At 40.6% G+C, this 23,610-nt stretch overlaps 1 protein-coding gene across 4 annotated transcripts in view; it reads right to left on the bottom strand.

The window, feature by feature from the left end:
- Window positions 1–1,652: 1,652 nt before the first annotated feature.
- MTMR8 (myotubularin related protein 8) overlaps window positions 1,653–23,610 on the bottom strand; it is a 233,709-nt gene continuing 211,751 nt past the window's right edge. For all 4 annotated transcript variants that reach the window (XM_059050986.2, XM_067023271.1, XM_067023270.1 and 1 more), the window contains 2 exons: window positions 10,224–10,350; window positions 1,653–8,088 (listed from right to left, as the gene is read on the bottom strand). In XM_059050986.2, coding sequence (XP_058906969.1) covers window positions 7,618–8,088; window positions 10,224–10,350 — 598 coding nt within the window. In that variant the 3' untranslated portion in view covers window positions 1,653–7,617. The remainder of the gene's footprint in view (window positions 8,089–10,223; window positions 10,351–23,610) is intronic.

Here is a 23,610-nt window from a genome sequence, read left to right as displayed (position 1 = left end):
AAGGAGGTTGCTGACTTCCAATAGAGGGAAATGAGGTGTAGTCCACAAAGGCAAGATTGAAATTTGATGTAGAAAGCTGTAGCCTGGCCAAACAATAGGGAGTTGGTTGAATAAACTATAGCTCATATATTGAGATACAATGTGATCATTAAAAGTGAGATCAATTTATATATAGAGAGAGCTAGAAAGGTGTTCAAAATATATAAGCAAGAAACATATAGGAGTGTATAGTACGATCTGATTTTTATTCTATATGCATGCGTGTAGATTTATCTCTGCATAGAGAAATTATGAAGTCTTTTTTTGGTTCTCTATATTTTAAAAACATTCTATAATGAACAAATGTTTCTCAGTTAATTATAAAATAGAGCCATAGCCTAATCCAGCTGTTATGAACTGAATGTTTGTGCCCCACAAAAATTCATATGTTGAAATTCTCCCTCCCCCAGTATGATGATAATAGGAGATGGAGACTTTGGAGGTGATTTGGATTAGATGAGATGATAAAAGTTGAACCCTCATGAATGGGATCAGTGACATTTTAAGAGTCATGAGAGAGCATGCTCCTCTCTCTGCTCTCCACCATGTGAGGATACAGTGAAAGATAGCTGTCTAGAAAGCAGGCTCTCATCAGACACCAAATCTGCCAGGTCTTGGGCTTCCCAGCCTCCAGACCATGAGAAATAAATGTTTGTTTTTTATAAGCCACCCAGTGTCTGGTATTTTGTTATAGTAGCCTAAATGGACTGACAGAAATTGTATTGTAACCTTATTGTATTGTATCTTTATTGTCTAAAGACAATGTGTCAAAAGTAAGAAGGGTGTTGAATGGATTGAAGAAAAAGGAAGCCTAAGAGTAAGAATTGGTTAGTTTAATTAGTAGCAACAGGGCTGAAAGTAGAAGGAGACTGACTAATGTATTTTGATTGATTATTAAAAATTTTCCAGGCACTGAACCAGGTAATACTTCACATATTAGCTCAGTTAATCTGCATAACCACTCTGTGTAGAAGGTATGATTATTACCCCCATTTTCCAGATGAGGCCTCTGAGGCTCACAGAGGGGAAGTAACTTGCCCAAGGCCATAAAGCTAATAAATGGCAAAGCCAGGACTAGAACCCAGATCTCCTTGTATTCTACCCACTGGAGGCCCTGGGCATGTAGTTTCCAGAGAGGGAGGCCCTGCTTTGGGGCAAGGAGAGATCACTGGCCTCTTTTGTGGCCTGGAGGAAATAATCCCTGAATTCATGAGGCTCCATGTGTGAATATTCTTGTTGGATGGGAGGTGGAGAAAAGAGAAGGGGCCCTGGAGGGGGTGAAGAGCCAGATCCCTGGAGAGATCTATCCCCCAATGTGAATGAACAAACTGGTGTTCAGTCAGTATGCTTTTGTGAGTTAAGTGGGTGTCAGTCTTGTCCTCCCAGCTCATCAATGCTAGATAGACTCTGCACTCCACAGTGCTGTCCAGAACCAGGCATCCTCTCGGATACCTATTTTGTCTTATTTTAACATCAACATTTAACCTACCTGCAGATTCTGTCTTTATAAGGTGGTTCATCCATTAAGGCTAGGTCAGGGTACCTTTTTTTTGAAGGTATACCACCTTTCCTTTAATTTGTAGCTATTACACAGTAAACTCACACACATAAATGATTGAAGGTTTTAAATTCTAGAACAAAAAACTGTATCAACCAACATCTTCAAATCGGAACACAAGTGCAGAAGGGAGCCAGTGAGCAATTTGGCACTGGACTAAACAAATGACAGTGAACATTCTGACAGGGTCACACACCCATACCTCACTGGTATGACAGGTTCAAAATAACACACAACAGGAAGTTTAAAATCAATTATATACACGGTTGTTCCTTGGAAAGTTCAGACTTGAGCTGCTGTGACAATCATTCTGTAAACCTGGGGCTAATGAAAAGTCAGGTTCTCAAAGAACCTACACAGCCTGGATTCTGATTTATACATCAGTTGCATGACGTTCATGCAGGTATATGGCTAACATTATCACACTACAGGTAACAATGGTCATATATTTGAATACTACTTCTAAAGCTGCCTGATCAATACACCCCAGCAAAAAGGACAATTACTTCACCATCACTTTGGTTTGTATCTCTGGCTTAACAAGTCCTAAAGTCCCCATGGCACTTAGCTGGACAATATCAAAGTTAGAGGTCTAGCACTAAAACAGTTTTTTATTCTTGGATAAATTATCTTCATTTGAATGCCCAAATGACCTGTCCAACCAGATGCTACTGAAGTTACAGTAAACACATACACAAATACTCTTACTATGAGTTACATTCCAAAAAGACTGAATTTATTACCTATTCCTAAGCCTGAGGCACTGTTAACTAGAATACAGGACATGGTCTGTTTCAAAACTAGTATACATGCTCTGCATTCCTATTGGCATTCACAAAATACAGAAATAACCCTGTCTGCAAATGTGAGGTGGTGGCATGGAAATACTTTATATGAACTGGTGTGGTCAACTGCATGTGAGGTAGGGTCAGAGACATGAGTCTTTTGACAGTGATCACCTCGTGACTTTGGTGTACATAGTCTCATGCGACTGGTGGCAGGGGATCCAATGATGTTTCACCTACAAAGAGGCAAAGAAGGAACTCATGACCCAACAGCCTTAGAGACATATATTAATGGGAGAGAATACCCCCTACCATCTTTGACACTTTAAAAGAAAAGAAAACCCAGGACCACATACCCTAGAAGAGAAAATTGTTGGCATAGAAAATGCACAACTCAGAGCATTCTAAAGGAAAGAATTTCTACCAGTGTAAAAGATAGCCTTAAAAGAAAATATGTCAGCCACAACACTACCTGGAAAAGAGGACCTTTTTTGGACCTTACTGGAGCACATTCAATCTTAATTAATTGGTATGCTGGTCATCCTGGACTAGCATATACTCCTTCAGCTTAATTGGCCAGGTGTATTTCTATATTACCTTCTCTTTCCTCCTCTCTTCCCCCCACCTTTTCCACAACTGGGATTCTATAAGGGCTAGTGTAGAGCTCTCTAAAGAGTCAGAGTACAAAGCCATGAAAGTGGTTGAAAAGCAACAAAGCTTTGGAAGAGAAAGAGGCTTTTAGGTCATCCCCAAAGCTTTAGAAAATGCCAGGGAAGAGAGCACCAGGCTTAACACAGAAGCTGTTGGTTTCACACAGGCCAACTTCTGAATATGTTTTTGTTTAGCCCCAGCAAGACACATGGGCCTAAATTAGCTTTCAAAGCGCACTTGCCTTTTGTGAAGACAAGTCACAAATCACAGAGCATGTAACACACTTTTACTTGCACTGACATCTAAAGGAGACATGCGCTGCTGTGACTGATGATGAAATCAATACTTCCTATTTAAGGGGAAGGCACAGACTGTCAAGTCTCACAGCCAGGGAATCAGAGAAGACATGTTCTGTATGGCTTGAAAATCACTTTTTTTTTTTTTTTTTGCATTGGAAAAGCTTCTGTTGCTGCCATCAAATGCTTTGAAAATGGAACTGCCTCTAAAAGGGAAACAAACTAAGAGTCCTTTACAACCCCAAATCTTTTCCCTTGTCCTTTGTTTGTTTGGCGTCATCTAATAGCCAAGCCATTTCTTCACATTATGTTAAAAATAACCGAATAGGAAAAAAATTCAAGGCTTAATCCATGTCTACTTTTTGTTTATAAATGTCTATATAAAAAGTCAGGTCTAGATTTGGCACTTAGAAGAAAGTAACCAGATTTGGTTACAAACACATCTGCCTGTATCATACATAGAATTCTGGGAGGGAGAGGCCTGAGGGTGGAGGAGAGATTTGGTACAACAGATATCATTAAATCATATACTTTGGAAATTGAGAGAGAAAGTGAGAACAATCTTCCTAGGAAGAAACCAATCTGTAATATACCTTTTTTAGACAAGTATTTTTCTTACAGGAAATTTACATTTCCCTACACAACTGTTTTTATAAAAAGCCACTTTATAAAATGCTCTCAGAAAGATTTTCCAGTGGTACATCAAAGCTTAATAGCATCAAGAAAAGGTATTATGTGTTTAATAAAAGTCACTATGTAACAAAGATCAGACATAGTTATTAAACTTCTCTGTCTGCTAAATTCAGGCCAAGCTTAAATATTTACCAATCTGGTTTGAAAGCAACTCATAAAAAGACTTGGATTCCTTCTGGTTGGAAGTGTTCAAGGAAAGATCTTGCATTCAGTGAAGTGTGAAGTGTTTCTTAGACAAAATGTGTCCATGCATGTTGACAGGCATGACAACTGACTTGGTAGTAACTGAACACAGTTTCTAGGGTGACTTTCCAAAAGATACCTGTGCCTAATACATGTACCATAAGCTTTACATTCTTGCCCAGTTAGTGCCAAATAAAGTTTCATGCTTTCTATCCTACAGCAAACCCCATCCTTGAATTTCTTCTTTAAAAAGATGTTACTTAGGCTTGTTATTTAGTATTGTTTTAGTTATTACCATGAGGAATCTGTTATTCTATAAACTAATACTTAATGAATTTTTAAGAAAGGTGTTCATGTAGAATCTGAGCATGGCCACACTCCCAGGCACAGAGCCTGCCTCATGCTTGGAAAAGATAAGGAGTGACCCCAGGCCCATGTAAGCTGTATAGGAAACAGGGAGATGTCAGGTTCATGGATGAGACAGTGGCAGGTGGTTAAATGCCTTCCTATTTAAGTGGAGCAGTCACATGAGAATGGAATTTTCTGCTCAGGGAACTGGAAGGGTAGGGCAGTGGCGGAGGGCATCACATTTCTTTCACAGCATAGGTGCTATATGAGGGTATGAAATGAAAGCCATTAATAGATGATCTTTTCTAGTATACCCAGTAACTTTCCTTCAGGAGCCTCCCCTCTATTGCTAGGCTCCTGACTACAGATAGCTACTGGGTTTTTACCAGTGCATAAATATTTGGATTCTACTGAACTTTTTCCTCCTTCAGATTTACAAATTCAACTGTAAAACAGGGAGGTGTTATGTGTTGAGAGTAAATAGGGGATTTTCACAAGGTTTTCCTTAGTTCCATGTATGTCATATACAGGTAACATAGGACATGCTGGGGAATAAAAATAATAAAAGACCAAACAAATTGACTGGAAATAGCAGTGTTGCTCTTCACCACTTCTCAGTCTAGAACTATATTGAAAAGAACTTGTCACTAATGATTAATTTTGTTTTGGATCTAAGAAATAAGGTGTGGTACTATGTACTGCCCTTGTACAGGTCTGTAGAAATAAATCTGAGACCCTTAAACTAACTTTTTACAGGATTTGCAAAGGTCATTTGCCGTTTTTCTTTCTCTGAAAAGACCTTAACACACTATTGGAAATATCATACTAGTTAATGGACTATAAAATTCAGATTGAGATATGGGAGGAAGCCCTGGATATAAAGCAAGATCCAGAATAAACTCATTTGTAGCAGATGATTGGTATTGTCATCCTCTTTGACAACTTCCTTCACAAAGCCAGGGTTTAGATGGAGCTTCCAGATCAAAATGACTTGTACAAATCCCATTTTTTTTTCCAGAAGTAAGAAGTCAAATGACAACTGGCAACATCTGATGATTTAAAGACCAAACAGTGGAAAGAGGGGATGACAAGATACAATCGGAAATCACATTGATGTTTTAAAATTATAGGAACAAGGCAGCTATCAAGGAGCGATAAGTAGAAAAATGGCCCCTATTTACATATGAAAAAAGACAACCAAAATGACTTAGAGTTCTTCCTCTAAATAGGAATATTTTTTTGTGTGTCCATAGTTTAACTAGGGGTAAGAAATCAAGGAACTATCCTGGGTCTTCTCTGCTACTTCTAACACTTCGATTAAAAGGTCCTTCTTTCTTATAGAGAAAAGTAACTAATGTGGTGATCCTTCAGAGATGTCTGTATTTACAAATGGATATGGTAGTAACAGAGATGGCTCTTTCACTAAGACATCGATTTTTTTTTTTTTTTTTTTTTTTTTTTTCAGTACGCGGGCCTCTCACTGTTGTGGCCTCTCCCGTTGCGGAGCACAGGCTCCGGACGCGCAGGCTCAGCGGCCATGGCTCACGGGCCCAGCCGCTCCGCGGCATGTGGGACCTTCCCGGACCGGGGCACGAACCCGTGTCCCCTGCATCGGCAGGCGGATTCTCAACCACTGCACCACCAGGGAAGCCCAGACATCGAATTTTTTAGCTTAAACCAGACCTATGGTATACAGAATAGACATCTTAGGTGAAGACATGGATTCTATTCGCAATGGGAGTTCTGAAAATGCTGACAATACGTAGTGCACGACCCAAACTACCCAAGACTCACCCTACCCCAGCATGTGGAAGTGGGTAAACTATGACTAAATATCCAATAGGAAAGTGTACAGCATGTATCAACCCCAAGTGGGGGAAAGTTTGGTGTTTAAACAACACATCCCCTTCTCCCTGGAGTATTTGGGCATGCTTTAAGAATAGACTTTTTTCAAAAGTGTACATTAGCACAAGGTGTTAAGACTACCAGATTTTAAAAGTAGTGCCAATTATGTCTAAAAATCCACAAACTTGATGTGATGTCTAGGGAAGTAAAACCACTGGTCTTCATAAAAAGACCTAAGAAGATGGACTTCCCTGGCGGTCCAGTGGTTAAGATTCCATGCTTCCACTGTAGGGGGAATCCCTAGTCAGGGGACTAATATCCCACATACCATGCAGTTTGGCCAAAAAAAAAAAAAGACCTAAGAATAGTCCTGTTTTAGGAAACCTTAGATGGGCACATATGCCATGTGCAAGCCAGGGTCTAAAGAACTGAGATTTTCAGTTGTCTCCTGAACTGATGTCGAGAATGCTATTGATCAATATTATTAATTCAGACCTCACTATTTTGGAATTGATCATTTTAGAATGTAGTGGATTTAAGTTTATCAATGGGCTATCTATGAAAAAGGGATTTGGCTGAGTATTATAAGACCTAACCAGGGTGTGAGTTGGGGAAAACAAGTGTTGTAACTTAAGAAAACTATTTCCTTATATGTTCTAAACCACCAAGTACCCATGGATCATTTTGATTTATTTCTCGGGCAAATGTTGGGGTCTCTATTGGCAATAATGTTCGCTTACATTGTATGACTAAATACAATTGCAAGTAAAATTTTCTTTTAAGCTATTCTGCAATTCAGTTACCTGTTGCACACCATCTCTCCACCCCCTCAACAGGTTCTTAATTCTCCACTGTGACAATATTTCAACTTGTTCTCATGCTATAATAGTAAGGGTGGAAATGTGAGGGAGGCTGATCTTTAAGGAAAATTGAAAAATGGAACCAGCCTAATATCTCAGCTGAAAAGCAATATTTTTAAAGCTAAATCCCATTCTAGAATAACATATTCTTTCTCTTGCCTATATTCTGGGCTGCTTGACATGCACATATTGGTTGCTTAACTAGTAAAGGCCCTAAATCCCCTTCCAGACTCTTAAGTGGGAGGAGGGTGCCTCGGCCTTGCCCATTTAACCCAATTAGAAAAGCAGCACAGCCTTTTTTGAGACAAGGATCATTGTGGGTGTTGCAGGTGCACCTAATATGGAAGCAGATGAATAGCTCACTGTTGCTTAGAGAAACCTGCCTCCTTGGTGATGGCCTTAGAGAGTCCTGTGTCTTCATAGATGCCTGTGGTCCCAGAGAAGCTCATGGCCCCAGAGATGCTGATGTCTTCATAGAAGCCCATAGCCTCAGAGGTGCCCGTGTTGCCAGAGATGCCTGAGACACCAGAGATGCCTGTGTCTCCAGAGAAGCCAACATCCCCAGAAATGTTTATGGCCCTAAGGTTGCCCATGGTCCCATAATAGTCAGGGTGGAGGTCTGCACACTGGCTTTTTACTTGATCCATCTGAACTCGAAGGCCTCCTTCCCTAGAAAGAGTGCCATTCTCCATCAAGGTATTCAGGTCTCCATCAATACCCATAAAGCCGAGAGGATTGGTTAAAGGAGTTCCCAGGTGTTGAGATAATAAACGCCCTAATTGAGCGCAGGTACAGACTTCTTCTGGTGGCTCATCATGAGCTTTCACTTTCTGTCATGGGAGCAAGGAATGGTTGAAAAGCATTAGAAACTGGAGTAAAACCAGGCAAACATCACATTGACCTATAGGGATCCTGCCTGCTGTCACTCATATGGTAGCAAATGACCTTTTGCCCCCTCCTCATCCTCAAACATCTTTTCTTCATCACTTGACAGTGCTTTAAAAGCCCTACTACTAAAGACCCTCAATAGTCTTGTATATATAAAAGTTCCCTTTTCTGATAAATGTAATTTTATTACTGGGAGCAGGGAGGGCAAGGGAAAGGATCACTAACATTTATTGAATACCTCCATGTCCCAGGCACTTTACATATAGTATTTCCTTTTATACTTAAGAGTCTTATTAGTTAGGAATTAGCTGTATTTTACAGATGAGGAAACTGAGGCTCAGAGAATTTAAGTCACCCCAAATTCACACATTTAGGAAGTGGTAGAGCTGAGATATGACCCTGCCTCTTCTTAATGCCAAAGTCTATGATCTGTCTACTACTTCATGCTATCTCCAATGGATATTTTCACCTTCAGGGATAACACAATGATTCACTGATACTTTACAACAGTGATTCTTAACTTTTTGTGGGTCATAGACACCTTTGAAAATCTGAAGAAAATGATGGACCTTCTTCTCAGAAAACTGCATGCATTCACATGTGAGTGCATGAGATGGCACACAGTCTTTAGGTATAATTTCAGGGGTTTCACAGATCCACTGAGGGGCATCTGTGGACATCTCTGGGTTCATGGACTCCAGTTAAGAGCTCCTGCCTTAGGGTATAAGCATACCACTCTTATTTTCCTGGAAATCACAAAATCATACACACACACACAAGGTGATAACACTTGGAGAGAGAAACTGAATGGGTAGGTGGCTGGAAGAGTTTTTTCAACGTTCCATTTTGTACATTTTTGTATTCTGCATATTCTAACTTTATACTTGTACTGCCTTTTTATTTAAAACGTCAACAGGGTTATCTGTTGGGCTGCTTTTGTTTCTCTTCTCTGTGTTAAAAAAGGAATGTTAATAATAGTTATTATTTTAAAAGGAAGCCTTACTTTTGAACTTTAGAATCAGAAAGTGATCTGATTCTATCTAGAATGAATCTGATTCTCTCAGGAATTAGGCAGGGATAAGTGAAAGGGCTGGGTTTAGAATAGGAGACCTGCTCTGGAGTCCTTGTGGAGAAGGCTGCTAATAGGTAAAAAAGGAGGCAGGAGACATTAGGAAAAAGGTTTCCAACTTCTCAGTTCTGCCTAGGGCTTGACCTTCTTGGGGCTGCTTGTTTCCTATGATTTTAAGTTATGCTTCAGTGTTTTCCTTCCCCTTCCCCTTCCTCTTCTTCTTTTTTTTTTAATGGAACCAAGTAACTAACTGACTGTTACCTGCCAAGAGGACATTCAAAAGTTTAGGATCTGATGTAATCACAATACATTTATTTTCACAATAAAAGGATATCTGTTTGCTTACAGTGAGCAGAAAAGCTATGCCTTATCTGGTCAAAAGGAGGTTCACACCCAGTACCTAAATAGCACACCCTTTCCAAGAATTCTTTTCTAAAAAATATCCCTCCCCTCTACTTCAAACACACCCTTAGGGACCTCTGGATTCCAGAAGCAGCTCAGTATTTTCCATTTTTTGAAAGGAAATCCCTGTTGAATTGTTTAACCTCTAATTAAAAACAAGTGTGTGACTTTGGTTTTGCTGGTACAATGAGCAGAATTTATAATCTACATGGGAAGGAAATCAGATTTTTTATAAGGTTTTCCTAATTGGAAATATAACAATTTCATTGTTCTCATTGGTACACCCAAGAAGTTATACTTATTCTCTTGATGGATAACAAATACTTGTATTACTTCCCTGTCATTCCCTCTTGTTCCTCCTAATAATTCCATCCAGATCCAAAAAGGGAACCAATCCACTTGTTTAGCTGAGTGTTATATTTACCACTTAATATGTGATGTAAAAAAAGAGTTGTGACTTAGAGCTTTATAGACACAGGATGCTTAGAAAGCAGACAGTATAACAAGCCAGCCAGGCAGCTTCTCACAAGTACCAATTCAACTCCCAGTGGATTGGGCCTACTCAGAAGGGGCAAGAGGTTCTCATTTTGAGGTTTAACTCGTCACCTTTTCTAGTTTGTGCACATCTGCCTCCAGCATTGATCTCTGCTTCTTAATTTCCAAGAGGCTCTCTAGCATACTCTGCTTGGGCTGCAGCCCTTTGTCAAAGCGGTTATACATCCCACACCAGAACCTTGAATAAACAAAAAGAAAAAAAGTGGTTAGCTTAGCTGGAGAAATAGATTATTTATGTTTTCCTCACGTCAAGAAAATATTAGCCTGGTAGGTAGGCAGATCTCAAAAGTAAGGTAACTTTGATGACATTAAAAAGACTGTACATGCTCATAATTTAAGAGTAAAGTTCCTAGCAGAAAGATCTAGGCTGAAGACAGGCTTCCTAAAGTCATACTGAGCTCACAGACACCTCTAAACACACCCCTTGAAATGGCCATGCCCCCATAGGGACAAGACCCAACTTCACCCACCAGTGGCCAGGCACAAGCACCAGGACCAACCTTAACCACCAGGGGGCAGACATCAGAAGCAAAAGGAGCTACAATCCTGCTGGCTGCAGAAAGGAGACCACACAGAAAATTAGACAAAATGAGATGGCACAGAAATATGATCCAGAAGAAGGCACAAGATAAAAACCCAGAACTAAGTGAAATGGAGATAGGCAATCTCCATAAAACATAATTCAGAGTAATGATAGTAAAGATGATCCACGATCTCAGAAAAAGAATGGAGGTACAGACAGAAAGGATATAAGAAATGTTTAACAAAGAGTTAGAAGATTCAAAGAACAACAAACAGATGAACAATACAATAACTGAAATGAAAAATACACTAGAAGGAAATCAATAGCAGAATAAATGTGGCAGAAGAACAAATAAGTGAGCTAGAAGACAGAGTAGTGGAAATCACTGCCACACAACAAAGAATGAAAAGAAATGAGGACAGTCTCAGAGACCTTCGGGAAAACATTAAATGCGCCAATATTTGCATTATAGGTGTCCCAGAAGGAGAAGAGAGAGAGAAAGGGTCTGAGAAAATATTTGAAGAGATAATAGCTGAAAACTTCCCTAACATGAGAAACGAAATGCTCACTCAAGTCCAGGAAGTGCAGAGTCCCATAGAAGATAAACCCAAGGAGGAACACAGCAAGACACATATTCATCAAACTGACAAAATTAAAGACAAAGAGAAAACATTAAAAGTTCAGTCGGAAGCTGGTAGAGGACTGGGGTTGGCTGCGTGAACAAAGCCTGAAGCGGTTAGTGCACCATGGCTAGCCGGAAGGGAGTCTGGGAGAAGTCTGGAGCTGTGGAAGTGGGAAGAGACCTTTTCTTCCCTCTTTGCTTTCTGGTGTGCAAAGAGAGGAGTTTAAGCACGCCACTTAAAGGACTTCCAGAGATGGGCGTGGAGCTGCCGAAGAGACAAGAGACTTTTTCATGCCTCTTTGTTTCCTGGTGTGAGAGCAGAGGGGATTAAGTGCACCAAGTAAAGCAGCTCCAGAAATGGGCGTGAGCCATGGCTATCAGCGCAGACACCAGAGACGGGCATGAGACACTAGGGCTGCTGCTGCCACCACAAAGAAACCTGTGTGTGAGCACAGGTCACTCTCCACACCTCCCCTCCCGGGAGCCTGTGCAGCCCAACACTGCCAGGGTCCTGCGATCCAGGGACAACTTCCCTGGGAAAATGCATGGCATGCCTCAGGCTGGTGCAACATCACGTTGGTCTCTGCCTCTGCAGGCTCGCCCTGCATCCATACCCCTGCCTACACTCAGCCTGAGCCAGAGCCCCCGAATCAGCTGCTCCTTTAACCCCGTCCTGTATGAGCAAAGAGCAGACGCCCTCAGGCGACCTATGAGCAGAGGTGGGGCCAAGCACAAAGATGAACCCCAGGAGCTGTGCGAACAAAGAGGAGAGGGGGAGGTCTCTCCCAGCAGCCTCAGAAGCAGCGGATTAAAGCTCCACAATCAACTTGAAGTGCCCTGCATCTGTAGAATACCTAAATAGACAGCAAATCATCCCAAGTTGAGAAGGTGGACTTTGGGAGCAAGATATATTACTATATACCCCTTTTTCTCTTTTTGTGAGTGTGGATGTGTGTGCTGCTGTGTGAGATTTTCTCTGTACAGCATTGCTTTCACAATTTATCCTAGGGTTCTAACCGTCCCCCTTTTTTTGGCTTTTTTTTCTTTACTTAAAAATTTTTTTCTTCTTAATAATTATTTTTTATTTTAATAATTTTATTTTATCCTACTTTATCTTCTTTCTTTCTTCCTTCCTTTCTCCATTTCTTCCTCCATTTCGTGCTCCCTTCCTTCCTCCCTATCTTCCTCCCTTCCTTCCTCCCTTCCTACTTTCCTCCCTTCCTTCCTTTCTTTCTTTCCTTTAGATTTTTTCTCCCTTTTATTCTGAGCCGTTTGGATTAAAGGCTCTTGCTGCTCAAGCCAAGCGTCAGGGCTGTGTCTCTGAGGTGGGAGAACCAACTTCAGGACACTGGTCCACAAGAAACCTCCCAGCTCCACGTAATATCAAAAGGCAAAAATCTCCCAGAAATCTCCATCTCAACACCAAGACCCAGCTCCACAAAACGACCAGCAAGCTACAGGGATGGGCACCGTATGCCAAACAACTAGCAAGACAGGACTACAACCCCATCCATTAGCAGAGAGGCTGCAAAAAATTATAATAAGGCTACAGACACCCCAAAACACACCAGCAGACGTGGACCTGCCCACCAAAAAGATAAGATCCAGCCTCATCCACCAGAACACAAGTACTAGTCCGTTCAACCAGGAAACATACTCAACCCACTGAACCAACCTTAGCCACTGGGGACACACACCAAAAACAATGGGAACTATGAACCAGCAGCCTGCAAAATGGAGACCCCAAACACAGTAAGATAAGCAAAATGAAAAGAAAGAAAAACACACAGCACATGAAGGAGCAAGGTAAAAACCCTACAGACCTAACAAATGCAGAGGAAATAGGCAGTCTACCTGAAAAAGAATTCATAATAATGATAGTAAAGATGATTCAAAATTGTGCAAATAGAATAGACAAAATGCAAGAAACATTTAACAAGGACCTAGAAGAAATAAAGAGGAAGCAAGCAATGATGAGCAACACAATAAATGAAATTAAAAATACTCTAGATGGGATCAATAGCAAAATAACTGAGGCAGAAGAAAGGATAAGTGACCTGGAAGATAAAATAGTGGAAATAACTACTGCAGAGCAGAAGAAAGAAAAAAGAATGAAAAGAACTGAGGACAGTCTCAGAGACATCTGGGACAACATTAAATGCACCAACATTCGAATTATAGGGGTACCAGAAGAAGAAGAGAAAAAGAAAGTGACTGAGAAAATATTTGAAGAGATTATAGTTGAAAACTTCCCTAATATGGGTAAGGAAATAGTTAATCCAGTCCAGGAAGCACAGGAAGTCCCATAGGATAAATCCAAGGAGAAACAAACCAAGACACACATTAATCAGACTATCAAGAAATAAATACAAAGAAAACATATTAAAAGCAGCAAGGGAAAACCAACAAATAACACACAAGGGAATCCCCATAAGGTTAACAGTTGATCTTTCAGCAGAAACTCTGCAAGCCAGAAGGGAGTGGCAGGACATATTTAAAGTGATGCAGGAGAAAAACCTACAACCAAGATTACTCTACCCAGCAAGGATCTCATTCAGATTGGATGGAGAAATTAAAACATTTACAGACAAGCAAAATCTGAGAGAGTTCAGCACCACCAAACCAGCTTTAGAACAAAGGCTAAAGGAACTTCTCTAGGCAAGAAACACAAGAGAAGGAAAAGATCTACAAGAACAAACTCAAGGGCAGGCTTAAAGATGGCGGAAGAGTAAGACGCGGAGATCTCCTTCCTCCTCACAGAGACATCAGAAATACATCTACAGGTGGAGCTTCTCCTGTAGAGCACCCACCGAACGCTGGCAGAGGACCTCGGACCTCCAAAAAGGCAAGAAACTCCCCACATATCTGGGTAGGGCAAAAGAAAAAAGAATAAACAGGGACAAAAGAATAGGGACGGGACCTACGCCAGTGGGAGGGAGCTGAGAAGGAGGAAAGACTCCCACACACTAGAGGCCCCTTCGCGGGCGGAGACTGCGGGCGCCGGAGGGGGAAGCTCCGGAGCCGCGGAGGACAGCTCAGGCACAGGGGTGCGGAGGGCAAAGCGGAGAGATTCCCGCAGAGGATCGGTGCCGACCGGCGCTCACCAGCCCGAGAGGCTTGTCTGCTCGCCCGCCGGGGCAGGCGGGGCCAGGAGCTGAGGCTCAGGCTTCAGTCGGATCCCGGGGAAAGGGCTGGAGTTGGCAGAGTGAAGACAGCTTGAAGGGGGCTAGTGCGCCACGGCTGGCCGGGAGGGAGTTCGGGAGAAGTCTGGAGCTGCCGAAGAGGCAAGAGACCTTTTCCTCCCTCTTTGCTGCCTGGGCGCGAGGAGAGGGGATTAAGTGCGCCGCTTAAAGGAGCCCTAGAACTGGGCGCGGAGCTGCCGAAGAGACAAGAGACTTTTTCTTGCCTCTTTGCTTCCTCGGGTGTGAGGTGAGGGGATTAAGAGCACCGCATAGAGGAGCTCCAGAAACGGGCGCGAGCCGCGGCTGTCGGCACGGACAGTAGAGACGGGTGTCGGACGCTAAGGTTGCTGCTGCCACCACCAAGAGGCCTGTGTGTGCGCACGGGTCACTCTCCGCGCCGGCCCTCCCGGGAGCCCGTGCAGTCCGTCACTGCCGGGGTCCCGGGATCCAGGGACAGCTTCCCCGGGAGAACGCACGGCGCGCCTTGGGCCTGTGCAGCGTCACGTCGGCCTCTGACGTCGCAGACTCGCCCCGCCCCCGTGCCACTCCCTCCCCCCAGCCTGAGTGAGCTGGAGCCCCCGAATCAACTGCTCCTTTAACATCGTCCTGTCTGAGCGAAGAGCAGTCGCCCTCGGACAACCTACACGCAGAGGCGGGACCAAGTCCAAAGCTGAACCCCAGGAACTGTGCGAACAGAGAGGAGAGGGGGAGATCTCTCCCAACAGCCTCAGAGGCGGCGGATTGGAGCTCCACAGTCAACTTGAAGTGCCCTGCATCTGTTGAAAACCTGAATAGACAACGAATCATCCCAAGTTGAGGAGGTGGACTTTGGGAGCAAGATATACTATTATTTCCCCCTTTTTTTTCTTTTTGTGGGTGTGTATGTGTGTGCTGCTGTGTGAGATTTTGTCTGTATAGCTTTGCTTGCACCATTTGTCCTAGGGTTAGACCGACCCATTTTTCTGTTTTTTGTTTGTTTGTTTGTGATTTTTGGGTTTTTTTTTTTTTTTTTAAAAGGAAATTTTTCTTCTTAATAATTATTTTTTATTTTAATAACTATACTTTATACTACTCTGTCTTCTCCCTTTCTTTCTTCCTTTCTTCCCTCCTTCCCTCCTTTCTTCCTTCCTTCCCCCTTCTTTCCTCCCTTTCTTCCTCTGCACCTTCCGTCCTTGCTTTCTTGCTTCCTTCCTTCATTTCTTCCTTCCTTTCTTCCTTCCTTCCCTCCCTCCCTCCTTCCTTCCTTTTCTTTCCTCTCTATTTATTCTACCTTTTATTTTGAGCCGTGTGGATTAAAGGTTCTTGGCGCCCCAGCCAGGCACCAGGGCGGTGTCCCTGAGGTGGGAGAACCAACCTCAAGACACTAGTCCACAAGAGACCTCCGAGCTCCACGTAATATCAGACGGCGAAAATCTCCCAGAGACCTCCATCTCAACACCAAGACCCAGCTTCACTCAAGGACCAGCAAAGAACAGTGCTGGACACCCTATCCCCAACAAAGAGCAAGACAGGTCTACAGCCCCATCCATTAGCAGAGAGGCTGCCTAAAATCATAATAAGGTTACCAACATCCCCAAACACACCACCAGACGAGGACCTGCCCACCAGAAGGACAAGATCCAGCCTCATCCACCAGAACAGAGGCACTAGTCCCCCCAACCAGGGAATCTACTCAACCCACTGAACCAACCTTAGCCACTGGGGACAGCCACCAAAAACAACAGGAACTACGAACCTGCAGCGTGCAAAAAGGAGACCTCAAACACAGTAAGATAAGCGAAATGAGAAGACAGAAAAACACACAACAGATGAAGGAGCAAGATAAAAACACACCAGACCTAACAGATGAAGAGGTAATAGCCAATCTACCTGAAAGAGAATTTAGAATAATGATGGTGAAGATGATGCAAAATCTTGGAAATAGAATAGACAATTTGCAAGAAACAGTTAACAGGGACCTAGAAGAAATAAAGAGGAAGCAAGCAACGATGAGCAACACAATAAATGAAATTAAAAATACTCTAGATGGGATCAATAGCAGAATAACTGAGGCAGAAAGACGGATAAGTGACCTGGAAGATAAAATAGTGGAAATAACTACTGCAGAGCAGAAGAAAGAAAAAAGAATGAAAAGAACTGAGGACAGTCTCAGAGACCTCTGGGACAACATTAAACGCACCAACATTCGAATTATAGGGGTCCCAGAAGAAGAAGAGAAAAAGAAAGGGACTGAGAAAATATTTGAAGAGATTATAGTTGAAAACTTCCCTAATATAGGAAAGGAAATAGTCAATCAAGTCCAGGAAGCACAGAGAGTTCCATACAGGATAAACCCAAAGAGAAACATGCCATGACACATAATAATCAAACTGTCAAAAATTAAATACAAAGAAAACATATTAAAAGCAGCAAGGGAAAAACAACAAATAACACACAAGGGAATCCCCATAAGATTAACATCTGATCTTTCAGCAGAAACTCTACAAGCCAGAAGGGAGTGGCAGGACATATTTAAAGTGATGAAGGAAAAAAACCTACAACCAAGATTACTCTACCCAGCAAGGATCTCATTCAGATTTGATGGAGAAATTAAAACCTTTACAGACAAGCAAAAACTGAGAGAGTTCAGCACCACCAAACCAGCTCTACAACAAATCCTAAAGGAACTTCTCTAGGCAAGAAACACAAGAGAAGGAAAAGACCTACAAGAACAACCCGAAACAAGTAAATGGTAATAGGAACATACATATCGATAATTACCTTAAATGTAAATGGATTAAATGCTCCCACCAAAAGACACAGACTGGCTGAATGGATACAAAAACAAGACCCATATATATGCTGTCTACAAGAGACCCACTTCAGACCTAGGGACACATACAGACTGAAAGTAAGGGGATGGAAAAAGATATTCCATGCAAATGGAAATCAGAAGAAAGCTGGAGTAGCAATTCTCATATCAGACAAAATAGACTTTAAAATAAAGACTATTACAAGAGACAAAGAAGGACACTACATAATGATCAAGGGATCGATCCATGAAGAAGATATAACAATTGTAAATATTTATGCGCCCAACATAGGAGCACCTCAATACATAAGGCAAATACTAACAGCCTTAAAAGGGGAAATCAACAGCAACACAATTATAATGGGGGACTTTAACACCCCACTTTCACCAATGGACAGATCATCCAAAATGAAAATAAATAAGGAAACACAAGCTTTAAATGATACATTACACAAGATGGACTTAATTGATATTTATAGGACATTCCATCCAAAAACAACAGAATACACATTTTTCTCAAGTGCTCATGGAACATTCTCCAGGATTGATCATATATTGGGTCACAAATCTAGCCTTGGCAAATTTAAGAAAATTGAAATCGTATCAAGTATCTTTTCTGACCACAACGCTATGACACTAAATATCAATTATAGGAAAAGATCTGTAAAAAATACAAACACATGGAGGCTAAACAATACACTACTTAATAACGAAGTGATCACTGAAGAAATCAAAGAGGAAATCAAATAATACTTAGAAACAAATGACAATGGAGACACAACGACCCAAAACCTATGGGATACAGCAAAAGCAGTTCTAAGAGGCAAGTTTATAGCAATACAATCATACCTTAAGAAACAGGAAACATCTCGAATAAACAACCTAACTTTGCACTTAAAGCAATTAGAGAAAGAAGAACAAAAAACCCCCAAATTTAGCAGAAGGAAAGAAATCATAAAGATCAGATCAGAAATAAATGAAAAAGAAGTGAAGGAAACAATAGCAAAGATCAATAAAACTAAAAGCTGGTTCTTTGAGAAGATAAATAAAATTGATAAACCATTAGCCAGACTCATCAAGAATAAAAGGGAGAAGACTCAAATCAATAGAATTAGAAATGAAAAAGGAGATATAACAACTGACACTGCAGAAATACAAAAGATTATTAGAGATTACTACAAGCAACTGTATGCCAATAAAATGGACAACCTGGAAGAAATGGACAAATTCTTAGAAATGCACAACCTGCCAAGACTGAACCAGGAAGAAATAGAAAATATGAACAGACCAATCACAAGCAGTGAAATTGAAACTGTGATTAAAAATCTTCCAGCAAACAAAAGTCCAGGACCAGATGGCTTCACAGGCGAATTCTATCAAACATTTAGAGAAGAGCTAACACCTATCCTTCTCAAACTCTTCCAACAGATAGCAGAGGGAGGAACACTCCCAAACTCATTCTATGAGGCCAACATCACCCTGATACCAAAACCAGACAAAGACGTCACAAAGAAAGAAAACTACAGGCCAATATCACTGATGAACATAGATGCAAAAATCCTCAACAAAATATTAGCAAACAGAATCCAACAGCACATTAAAAGGATCATACACCATGATCAAGTGGGGTTTATCCCAGGAATGCAAGGATTCTTCAATATATGCAAATCAATCAATGTGATACACCATATCAACAAACTGAAGGAGAAAAACCATATGATCATCTCAATAGATGCAGAGAAAGCTTTTGACAAAATTCAACACTCATTTATGATAATAACCTTGCAGAAAGTGGGCATAGAGGGAACTTTCCTCAACATAATAAAGGCCATATATGACAAACCCACAGCTAGCATCGTTCTCAATGGTGAAAAACTGAAACCATTTCCACTAAGATCAGGAACAAGACAAGGTTGCCCACTCTCACCACTCTTATTCAACATAGTTTTGGAAGTTCTAGCCACAGCAATCAGAGAAGAAAAAGAAATAAAAGGAATCCAAATAGGAAAAGAAGAAGTAAAGCTGTCACTGTTTGCAGATGACATGATACTATACATAGAGAATCCTAAGGATGCTACCAAAAAACTACTAGAGCTAATCAATGAATTTGGTAAAGTTGCAGGATACAAAATTAATGCACAGAAATCTCTGGCATTCTTATACACTAATGATGAAAAATCTGAGAGTGAAATTAAGAAAACGCTCCCATTTACCATTGCAACAAAAAGAATAAAATATCTAGGAATAAACCTACCTAAGGAGACAAAAGACTTGTATGCAGAAAACTATAAGACACTGATGAAAGAAATTAAAGATGATACAAATAGGTGGAGAAATATACCATGTTCTTGGATTGGAAGAATCAACATTGTGAAAATGACTATACCACCCAAAGCAATCTACCGATTCAATGCAATCCCTATCAAATTACCACTGGCATTTTTTACAGAACTAGAACAAAAAATTTCACAATTTGTATGGAAACGCAAAAGACCCCGAATAGCCAAAGCAATCTTGAGAACGAGAAATGGAGCTGGAGGAATTAGGCTCCCTGACTTCAGACTCTACTACAAGGCTACAGTAATCAAGACAATATGGTACTGGCACAAAAACAGAAATATAGATCAATGGAACAGGATAGAGAGCCCAGAGATAAACCCACACACATATGGTCACCTTATCTTTCATAAAGGAGGGAAGGATATACAGTGGAGAAAAGACAGCCTCTTCAATAAGTGGTGCTGGGAAAACTGGACAGCTACATGTATAAGTATGAAATTAGAACAATCCCTAACACCACACAGAAAAATAAACTCAAAATGGGTTAAAGACCTAAATGTAAGGCCAGACACTATCAAACTCTTAGAGGAAAACATAGGCAGAACACTATACGACATAAATCACAGCAAGATCCTTTTTGACCCATCTCCTAGAGAAATGGAAATAAAAACACAAATAAACAAATGGGACCTAATGAAACTTAAAAGCTATTGCACAGCAAAGGAAACCATAAAGAAGATGAAAAGAAAATCCTCAGAACGGGAGAAAATATTTGCAAATGAAGCAACTGACAAAGGATTAATCTCTAAAATTTACAAGCAGCTCATGCAGCTCAATATCAAAAAACCAAACAACCCAATCCAAAAATGGGCAGAAGACCTAAATAGACATTTCTCCAAAGAAGATATACAGATTGCTAACAAACACATGAAAGAATGCTCAACCTCATTAATCATTAGAGAAATGCAAATCAAAACTACAATGAGATATCATCTCACACCGGTCAGATTGGCCATCATCAAAAACTCTAGAAACAATAAATGCTGGAGAGGGTGTGGAGAAAAGGGAACCCTCTTGCACTGCTGGTGGGAATGTAAATTGATACAGCCGCTATGGAGAACAGTATGGAGGTTCCTTAAAAAACTACAAATAGAACTACCATACGACCCAGCAATCCCACTATGGGAATATACCCTGAGAAAACTATAATTCAGAAAGACTCATGTACCAAAATGTTCATTGCAGCTCTATTTACAATAGCCAGGACATGGAAGCAACCTAAGTGTCCATCAACAGATGAATGGATAAAGAAGATGTGGCACATATATACAATGGAATATTACTCAGCCATAAAAAGAAATGAAACTGAGTTATTTATAATGAGGTGGATGGACCTGGAGTCTGTCATACAGAGTGAAGTAAGTCAGAAGGAGAAAAACAAATACCGTATGCTAACACATATATATGGACTCTAAGGGAAAAAAATGTCATGAAGAGGTTAGTGGTAGGACGGGAATAAAACACAGACTTACTCGAGCATGGACTTGAGGATATGGGGAGGGGGAGGGGTGGGCTGTGATGAAGTGGGGGAGTGGCAGGGACATATATACACTATCAAATGTAAATTAGATAGCTGGTGGGAAGCTGCTGCATAGCACAGGGAGATCACCTCTGTGCTGTATGACCGCCTGGGGGTGTGGGATAGGGAGGGTGGGAGAGAGGGTGATGCAAGAGGGAGGAGATGTGGGAGCATGTGTGTATGTATAACTGATTTAGTTTGTTGTAGAGGGAAAACTAACACACTATTGTAAAACAATTATACTCCAATAAAGATGTTAAAAAAAAAAAAAGAACAAACTCATAACAATTAAGTAAATGGTAATGGGAATATACATATCGATAATTACCTTAAATGTAAATGGATTAAATGCTCCCACCAAAAGACACAGACTGGCTGAATGGCAAGAAAAACAATACCCATATATATGTTGTCTACAAGAGACCCACTACAGACCTAGGGACACATACAGACTGAAAGTGAGGGAATGGAAAAAGATATTCCCTGAAAATGGAAATCAGAAGAAAGCTGGAGTAGCAATTCTCATATCAGACAAAATAGAGTTTAAAATGAAGACTATTACAAGAGACAAAGAAGGACACTACATAATGATCAAGGGATTGATCCATGAAGAAGGTATATCAATTGTAAATATTTATACACCCAACATAGGAGCACCTCGATACATAAGGCAAATACTAACAACCATAAAAGGGGAAATCGACAGCAACACAATCATAGTAGGGGACTTTAACACCACACTTTCACCAATGGAAAGATCATGCAAAATGAAAATAAATAAGGAAACACAAGTTTAAAAGGATACATTAAACAAGATGTACTTAATTGATATTTATAAGACATTCCATCCAAAAACAACAGAATACACACTTTTCTCAAGTGCTCATGGAACATTCTCCAGGATAGATCATATCTTGGGTCAAAAATCTAGCCTTGCTAAATTTAAGAAAATTGAAATTGTATCAAGTACCTTTTCGGACGACAACGCTATGAGTCTAGATATCAATTACAGGAAAAGATCTGTAAAATATACAAACACATGGAGGCTAAACAATACACTACCTAATAACGAAGTGATCACTGAAGAAATCAAAGAGGAAGTAATAAAGTACTTAGAAACAAATGACAATGGAGACACGACAACCCAAAACCTATGGGATGCAGCAAAAGCAGTTCTAAGAGGGAAGTTTTTAGCTATACAATCCTACCTTAAGAAACAGGAAACATCTCGAATAAACAACCTAACCTTGCAGCTACAGCAATTACAGAAAGAAGAATTAAAAAAACCCAAATTTAGCAGAAGGAAAGAAATCATAAAGATCAGATCAGAAATAAATGAAGAAGAAATGAAGGAAACAATAGCAAAGATCAATAAAACTAAAAGCTGGTTCATTGAGAAGATAAACAAAATGGATAAACCATTAGCCAGACTCATCAAGAAAAAAAAGGGAGAAGACTCAAATCAATAGAATTAGAAATGAAAAAGAAGTAAAAATGGGCACTGAAGAAATACTAAAGATTATTAGAAATTACTACAAGCAACTGTATACCAATAAAATGGACAACCTGGAAGAAATGCCCAAATTCTTAGAAATGCACAACCTGCCAAGACTGAACCAGGAAAAAATAGAAAATATGAACAGACCAATCACAAGCACTGAAATTGAAACTGTGATTAAAAATCTTCCAACAAACAAAAGCCCAGGACCAGATGGCTTCACAGGCGAATTCTATCAAACATTTAGAGAAGAGCTAACACCTACCCTTCTCAAACTCTTCCAAAAGATAGCAGAGGGAGGAACACTCCCAAACTCATTCTATGAGGCCACCATAACCCTGATATCAAAACCAGACAAAGACGTCACAATGAAAGAAAACTACAGGCCAATATCACTGATGAACATAGATGCAGAAATCCTCAACAAAATACTAGCAAACAGAATCCAACAGCACATTAAAAGGATCATACACCATGATCAAGTGGGGTTTATTCCAGGAATGCAAGGATTCTTCAATATATGCAAATCAATCAATGTGATACACCGTATCAGCAAACTGAAGAAGAAAACCATATGATCATCTCAATAGATGCAGAGAAAGCTTTGGACAAAATTTAACACCCATTTATGATAAAAACCCTGCAGAAAGTAGGCATAGAGGGAACTTGCCTCAACATAATAAAGGCCATATATGACTAACCACAGCCAACATCATCCTCAATGGTGAAAAACTGAAACCATTTCCACTAAGATCAGGAACAAGACAAGGTTGCCCACTCTCACCACTCTTATTCAACATAGTTTTGGAAGTTCTAGCCACAGCAATCAGAGAAGCAAAAGAAATAAAAGGAATCCAAATAGGAAAAGAAGAAGTAAAGCTGTCACTGTTTGCAGATGACATGATACTATACATAGAGAATACTAAGGATGCTACCAGAAAACTACTAGAGCTAATCAATGAA

The sequence above is a fragment of the Kogia breviceps genome, chromosome X (genome assembly GCF_026419965.1).
Source record: "Kogia breviceps isolate mKogBre1 chromosome X, mKogBre1 haplotype 1, whole genome shotgun sequence".
Lineage (NCBI taxonomy): Eukaryota > Metazoa > Chordata > Mammalia > Artiodactyla > Physeteridae > Kogia > Kogia breviceps.
Note: the sequence above shows the minus strand (reverse complement) of the source record. Positions and strands in the feature narration are given on the sequence as shown.